The sequence below is a fragment of the Camelina sativa genome, chromosome 7, assembly GCF_000633955.1.
Source record: "Camelina sativa cultivar DH55 chromosome 7, Cs, whole genome shotgun sequence".
NCBI lineage: Eukaryota > Viridiplantae > Streptophyta > Magnoliopsida > Brassicales > Brassicaceae > Camelina > Camelina sativa.
In genome coordinates, this window is record NC_025691.1 from 10,311,189 (window position 1) to 10,319,282 (window position 8,094).

The following is an 8,094-nucleotide window of genomic DNA, read 5'->3' on the forward strand; positions in this document are numbered from 1 at the left end:
TTTTAAGATTGAACGAATGGTAACAATTATGTTTGCACAAAAAAAAGGTCTATGGGTAACCAATCAAGGTTGAGAAATTAGAAGAAAATTAATTTGACATAACTAATGAAATAATAGAAAATTATAAGCACGGTAATATATGAATCTCAATAATTCAAAGATGAAAATATAAATGAAATAAAACATTCTAAAACTACTGAAATAAAATTTAAAATACAGTATTAGAAAAGAAGATGCATATATTAATCTTCCATTTTTTTGGGGTCAACATATTAATCTTACCTATTCCAGACTGAAAAAGTAGAAAGTAGGAGTATATTTTGGTTTTAAAAAATAAAGAAAATTTGTCTTTCCAATAAAAAAGTTTGACCAATAGAACAAAGTTGAAAGCAATATTTTAAAATAAATTATTTTGTTAGATGAATAATATGAGATGATTTATGTTTATATAGAAGTGAGTATTTACATTTTTTAGAATTAATAATTTTCTGTATATTTTCCTTAATCCTTTTTCTATTTTATGAGAAAATTAATCCAATGAGCTCATTGTTTTTTTAAAAATTTTCTTGCTTCCCACTTTCTTGTAAGACGTACTATCGTTCGACTATAAGAACGCTTTCTGTTTAGTTGATATGGTGTTATATAATCTTTGTTGTTATCTTGTGTTTGTGTATTCATCTTTTTTTTATGCTACATGTTCTGCAAATTAATTGAAATAAAAATAATACCGTGAGAAATTTGTTAATCTTAAAAATCTTAGTTCTTATGCATAAGAAGTGTTGTTAACACGTCAAAGTTAAAGATTGTGTCTTATGCATTATGAAATTGAGAAACAAAACAAAATTCAAAGAAACGACGACGAAAACACGTGGTAATATCTAGGAATATATATATATAAAGTTAACTTTGCTCACTTCTCCTTCCTCCACATCAGCATCCATCTAATCAATTTCTTTTTTTTTTTGCATTAAAAAAATACTATTTTAACATTCATTCATTGCATATATATTACTTATAATTAATAATAGTAAAAAATAAATAAAAAACGAATTAACTAAAATTAATTAAATTTTAAAATAGTATAAACAATAATATATATTTTTAGTAAATAATAAAGATAAAAACTATCTAAAAATGAATTAGGTAAAATAAATGAAAATTTTAAAATAGTAAAAATAATACTATAAATTTGTTTTAGTAATAATGTTATTATTAAAAATATAATCAAAAATTTATTATATTATAAAATTTATAATGGGTTAATGAGTTTTAGAATGTAAGTAAGATTTTAATGCATGGTGGAGTAAAAAAACAAGTTATGTAATTGTATTTACAAAATCTAGACATAAAAATAAAATTGAAGTGAAACATTAGTTTCTAGGAAACATATACCATAAAGATTTATTATTAAATTTTTAACTTAACTTAAAAGTTTTAATCTAAAACAAAGACATTGTAAGGGGCACACCACTTTTTTTTGGGAAAACTATAAAAAAGAATTTTGAAAAAAATAATCTATTTTAAAAAATAAATTCAATGGTAAGAAAATATTGAAAAAATGATATATAAGCCGTTACAAAAAGTGGCATGTGATTTGTCTAGCATATCTCATAAGGTATATTATCAACTGGAGCTACAATTTTATAACATGATATAAAACATATATAACAAACATAACATATATATATATATATATATTATCAAATGATTTTAACCCAAAACATTGGCAAAAACAACATATTTAAAGTACACTATGTTTTTTTTTAGAGGACGAAGCTAGGGTTGCATCACAAAATTAAAATCTGCAAATAACATATGAGATTTTAGAAAAATATGTAACTTGGATTAGTGAATAGATATTCATTGTGGGGTTTAAACTTTTCATCATTTAAGCATTCTTGACTTAGTCGGAAATTCTATTATGGCAGATGATGCATTTGGACAACCTCATTGTAGCGACATAGCACTAAAACTGTTCATGAAATTTTGTATATTCGCATTTAATGTAGGATATCGATATATTTAAATGTTCTCTATAGTTTGGTCAACGATCAACATTGACGTTAGAACTTTTAAAATTATGTTTTCATGGGATATGAATATGGAATGAACTCTTTTAAAGATAAAAGGTCAAAAGATTATCGACAATATTATTGCGACACTAGACAATATATGTTATATATATATTAGTAAAATAAGTACGACATTTATATAGATGTATCTTTTAATCTTCAAATTATATTCATATTAAATAATTCTTATTGATAAAATTTTAACTAATATCCCACGTAAATCGCAAATAGATATAACAAAGAAATATTACTTCAAAAATATATATGTTGTATATCACTAAGTAAAGTAAGTTTAATATTTATATAGATTTATACTCAAAAGTTGGAATGATTATATTTGAGCTCAACAATTTCTATTGATAAGAAATATTTTAAATAAAAATCCCGCGCGTGCGCGGGTACAAATTCTAGTATTTTTATAGTTGTTTCGATTAGATAACAAATAAATTGCCTTCGAGACTTGTTCAAGAACAATGATGTGTCAAACAAAAGGTTAATAAAAAACAAAGACGAAAATTATACCAAGAAAACAAAGCTAGTCGAAATTATTTTGTTTGGTGAAAAATATGTCATCATCTGTTTGCTTATATCGATGGGTGTATTTACAATCCTTTTAGGATTAACAAAGTTTTTTTTAAAAAATAATAAGATAACAATTATCTTATGTATCGTTTTACCAAGCTTGAAATCTGTGACTTATGATCGTTAAAATTGACATTTGTCACGATATAATGAGTTACTAACTTTGATATATTATTTCTGATCGTTAAAATTGACACTTGTTACGATCTGATGAGTTACTAACTTGGATATTTAATCGTTAAAACTGACACGTGTCACGATCTGATGAGTTTTTTTTTACTTTGATCTCTGATCGTTAAAACTAACACATGTCACGATCTGGTGAGTTACTTATTTTTGAGAACCAAACTTTATATAATACTCCCTCCGTTTCAAAATATAAGATGTTTTAGAGAAGTTTTTTGTTTCATAATATAAGATGTTTTCAATTTTCTATGCAACTTTTAGATTAGTTTAGTATTTTATATTATGCAGTATTGTTTTTGATTGGTTGAACTTGTTAAAAGTAAAAACTTTTTAATTTGCGTGCTTTAGTTAAAATATCCTATATTTTGAAACGGAGGGGGTAAGATAGAATTTTCCAATTTTTTTTTGTCAATTTAGTGAAAAGTAATAATTAATCTATGGTCATTGTTTCAGTCCATGAATATTTTCCCTATGTTCTTACTTAGTGTAAGAATATACATAATTCAACAACGTTCTCCATAAGATACCATCATACCAACATCATTTTCAGTGAGTTGGAGCAGGTACACCAACCCCGTATATTATTACATATTCACACGACCTTTCACTTTCTAGAATGTCCTCTCCTCCATCTATAATTATGTCTACATGCACCAAACCATAAAATGCAATTGTAGCCACAAAACCCACTAAAGTCCATCCTCTCTACTCTACAGTCTCCACCATGGCCAGTTTTCTCTCATTGTTTCTTATTTCTTCTCTAACCCTAGCCGCCGTCCTAATTTCCGTCACAGGAGAAACCCTCGAATCTGTTTTCTTGCATCACAAGAAAGAGAAACTTACTCATTTCAGAGTATACTGGCACGACATCGTAAGCGGCCAAGATCCGACTTCGGTACCAATCTTGAATCCTCCAAAAAATTATACAGGGGCCACGGGTTTTGGTCTAATGCGTATGATTGATAACCCTTTAACGCTCGCCCCAATATTAAGCTCCAAAATGGTGGGAAGGGCACAAGGCTTTTATGCGGCTACATCTAAAGAAGAGATAGGGTTATTGATGGCTATGAATTTCGCGATTTTTGATGGGAAATACAACGGAAGCACGATCACAGTATTAGGAAGAAACTCGGTGTTCGATAAGGTGAGGGAGATGCCGGTGATCGGAGGAAGTGGACTTTTCCGATTTGCTAGGGGTTATGTTCAGGCAAGAACGCATGTGTTTGATCTCAAGACAGGGAACGCTGTAGTAGAGTATAATTGCTATGTTTTGCACTACTGATTCTTCTTCATTTCTAGTTTATAATACTTTTTTTCTTTTGGTTTGGTTTTTTCCTTTTCACATAGTGGTGGTGGGAGACAGTGTCTTTCGTCACTTTAACTAATTTTCCTAGATGCGTGAATTTATGATTTTTGCTTTCTTAATGCTTACGTACTCATCATACTATACTAAAGATGAAAAGGAGACCCATCAAAGCGTACGTAAAATAAAAAGTCCACTATTAGAATAGATAAACAATCTCATATTAGCATTCCATTCTTCAATTTACACAATCTGGAGAGAAAGGAATGCTCGGTTACACAACTCATCCTCGCCTCCACCAGCTGCTCTCATATCGGATATCAAGAATACAATTAGGTGTAGACTTGATCCATTCTCTCGGGCTGGTTTCACTTGTTCCAACCTAGACTTTCTTCTTCTGTTGCTCTTTGTTGTTGGATTTTTATTCCCAACTTTGTAATCGTTTCATATATAAAATCATATATATGAAAAATAAAATAAAAGAACAATCTCACAAAAAAAAAAATAATAATAATCTCACAAAAAGAAGCATTCATGTAATTTATCAGTAAACCATATAAGTTCCAACAACAAAATCCCAACTTGGAAGGCCTCATATTGATCTAAATGAAACTGTACAAATATTTTCCGGTCACACCTGATGCAAAATTGCAACACTAGTTGTACCATTAGTTTGTTGTTGCATTTGTTGTGGCACTATACATATCTAATTGAAACATAGTTTCTCTTATGCTATATATATTTACCGATATAGACCGTTAGATCAAAAAGATTATTACATTTTTTTCTAGGATTATACTTTTACCTCGGTCCAATTTACCAATTAACCAAATTCAATTAATTGTATTTTACTATTTCACAATTAGAGTAATTTTTCCCAAATCAATTTTGGTTTCTAGGAATTTGAAGCCTTTATGCCAAAGAGGGACAAGTTCTAAATTGAATTCGGGATAACTTTTCAAACTTGGGTATACTCTAATCGCGAAAAAGTGATCCCAATTTTACGTTTTCAAATTTCAACGCATTTAATTGAATTTGGTTAATTGTAAAGAATTTTATAGCTGGAATATGTGATTCTATTTGAATGCTTATAATACAGGGGAATTGCTATATGCAGTCCTATATAGTCCCAACATAAATAAAAATAAATGCACTAAAGTGCTTACTGCTTAGTAGACCAATTAACCTTTATTATATTCCCTTATTACAATATTTTAATTTTCTTTTTTCCCCAATTGTGTAAATATCATTTCATATGTACAAAGATACATCTGAACATCAGGACTTGGGATTGTTGTTCTATATTTACTCAACTCCAAATCTCTCTATCTGTAATATGGAATCCATTTTCATTCTTGTCTAAACTTAGTCTCCACTTCTCAAGACTACAATCTGACAAATTGTAATAACATCCATGAATCTTGACTTCACCTCTCTTTACTCTATCTCTTATCCATGGGTAAGTTATCAAATTCATCACAGAATCCTTTATAGATTCCTGTTACAAATACATACAAAATAATCCAGGTTCAAGTACAAGAGACCTGAAAGTAATTAAAAGAAAAGATGTTTTAAATTAGTTAGTTACCTTCTCACAGTTTCTGCATTGTTCATCAAAGCTTAAGTGGGATGAAGCTAATTGTGTTCTTAACTTAGCGGCTTTCCCATTCATAACCCATCTCTCTACCAAACTACATTCACAAGAGTAGTTTCAACAATCAAGAACAATATAAAGAGTGTCTGATTTTTTATTTATTTTTAGACAATTTAAAGTAGTTTCAACAATTTAAAGAGTTAATATATCTCTACCTAGAGTGTTGCTCTTGGTGACTTTGATGATTCATAAGCGCTGCTATTCCTCCACAATTGCTATGACCCATTACAATAATGTTTTCAACCTATGCAGAAACAGAATCAGCTACACATCCTTTTCTTTTGCTGCGATGTTCACTTTATATTATGTATAAGCTTACCAGAAGAGTAGTAACTGCAAACTCAAGAGCTGAGTTGGTTTCTGTTGGTCCGTTCTTTCAAAATAGAAGAAAAGAACATCAAAAAAAGGGTTTTAGAAGCTTTCTTGGTGAAAACTGTATGAAAACAAAAAGAAGTTAGCGTGAAAAGCACCTGAACCGGGGTAACGAGGTTAGCGACATTTCGTATTGTAAAAGCTTCACCAGGTTGAAATCCTAATACATAAGATGGACACACCCTTGAATCTGCACATCCTATCACCATAACCTGTTTCTTTTTCTTGTCAGTTTGGTTTTAAATTTTGATAGTTTCTTTACCATTTAGTCTCATAAAACCGCAATCTTGGAGTCAGTTAAAGTTTGAAGAAAGAATAGGAATAATTTTGATGATGCTCACCTTTGGTGATTGAGCTATGGCCAAAGCTTGAAACTTCTCTATCTCTGGTCTGATTTTTATATTTCATCCATCAATTCAAATCGAATCAGAGAAAAAAAAACAGAGCAAAAAAACAGAGTTCTTTTCTTTTGGTTATTAAAAAAATCAAGAACATGAGTTTCTTGCTTACAAATACTTTTGTCTCTTGAATCTCAGAAATCTCTGTCTCATCTCACCAAGAAAATCATAATTTGTCTCTAATTCTCTGTTTGGTTGCATAAATTCTTCTCTCATTCCCAATTCTTGAACCATGTTCGTCCTCCTACAATACAAAAAACAGAGTTATCTCTCTGTTTTTATTCTTTGATTCACATAGTTTCATTTAGTGTTTCCCAATTGTTAAAAGGTATCAGTTGCAAGGAATTACAAAGACCAAACTCTATCTTATCACCTGGGTAACAATCTTATTGCTTTTGCTTCACCAAGCTGAAACCGATCCGATCCTGTTTGCTGCAGCTTCAACAAGTAAAGTGAAATTTGAACGAATATAACAATAAGTAAGATTTGAATTTATGTGATCAAGGTGTGTGACTTTTACTTTGTGTAAACAACCATTTTGATGAACTAATGTTCCATAGACTAAGCGACGAGCTCTTCCACCTGAAAACAAGGAAATCAAACGATGACGTTTTAGTGAAATAGGTTCAGCTGAACTGTGTGATCAGATTTTGGTCTTTAAGACTCTCACCTAATGCTAACGCCATTTTTGTGGAACAGTCTTTTTCTTGTTTTTGCTAAGGTCTTTGATCTTACTATTATATATCAATAGTGGAAAAAATTATTCCTCTTTTGGATTAGTTATATAACAGTTTATATATGACTTCGTAGGAAAAAAAAAAGTAAGAAAATATGATTTTTTCATATGACTAAACCGATGTTCTTATTTCAATAAAAGAGGAATGAGGTGGCAAAAGCTTATCCAGAGAAGAGGAAAAGTTACGCAAGGAATACGTCTCTCATTGCCTGGTCACAAGTCATATCCATTTGTCAATGTAATCCGAGACCAATCATTTGTTGAGGAAAATAATTAAGAAAAAGAATGGGCTGTAAAGCCCAATTTCACATGTGTCGTAGGCGTAGACTGCACTGTAGTTTGTTTGTGGTATTAATAACCGTTGAACCCATTAACAAACTCCCAGTTATCTGCCAAAATCTCCTTAAATCAAGAGAAAACAACACAATTTCTCTATATTGAAATTGAATCACGTAATAGTTAGAATCGAGTATTGGAAGTTTAAACGGACCAACACTAGTATATTAGTTTGAGATAGTGTACGCTAATCCACTTATTGTTAGTTGGTTTTGAGTTGGAACCTTATGATAAGTCCATGTAATTTAATATAATCGAATAAACGTTCTACGAACGCGTATTTAACTTCTCATATGTTAGATTTTAAGTGGAAGAAATCTTCAACTTTCAATTAGGAATCACACATTTGAGTTACAAAAAAATTAAGAAGATAAAGATTACAGTTTCTTATATTTTTTCGTAAAATAGAGACAAAAAGAGAAAAATAGTAGCTAGGAATGATTTTCAAAAAATCA

At 29.9% G+C, this 8,094-nt stretch overlaps 2 protein-coding genes across 3 annotated transcripts; one reads left to right on the forward strand and one right to left on the reverse strand.

Annotated features, from left to right (window-relative positions):
• LOC104700864 (dirigent protein 19-like) lies at window positions 3,475–4,287 on the forward strand. The gene has a single exon (XM_010416465.2). It carries the CDS (start codon window positions 3,565–3,567, stop codon window positions 4,120–4,122), a length of 558 nt encoding a protein of 185 aa, XP_010414767.1. The 5' UTR covers window positions 3,475–3,564; the 3' UTR covers window positions 4,123–4,287.
• On the reverse strand, window positions 5,310–7,394 carry LOC104700865 (beta carbonic anhydrase 6, mitochondrial). Of its 2 annotated transcripts, none has more exons than XM_010416468.2 (10): window positions 7,238–7,394; window positions 7,088–7,149; window positions 6,941–6,999; window positions 6,680–6,811; window positions 6,511–6,559; window positions 6,268–6,381; window positions 6,117–6,170; window positions 5,953–6,041; window positions 5,732–5,834; window positions 5,310–5,641 (listed from the first exon to the last, which is right to left on the reverse strand). In XM_010416468.2, the coding sequence occupies exons 1-10, from the start codon at window positions 7,251–7,253 to the stop codon at window positions 5,453–5,455; spliced, it is 867 nt and encodes a 288-aa protein (XP_010414770.1). In that variant the 5' UTR covers window positions 7,254–7,394; the 3' UTR covers window positions 5,310–5,452. The 2 variants fall into 2 exon arrangements, with proteins under 2 accessions (XP_010414770.1, XP_010414769.1); XM_010416467.1 differs by having other exon boundaries at window positions 6,941–7,005.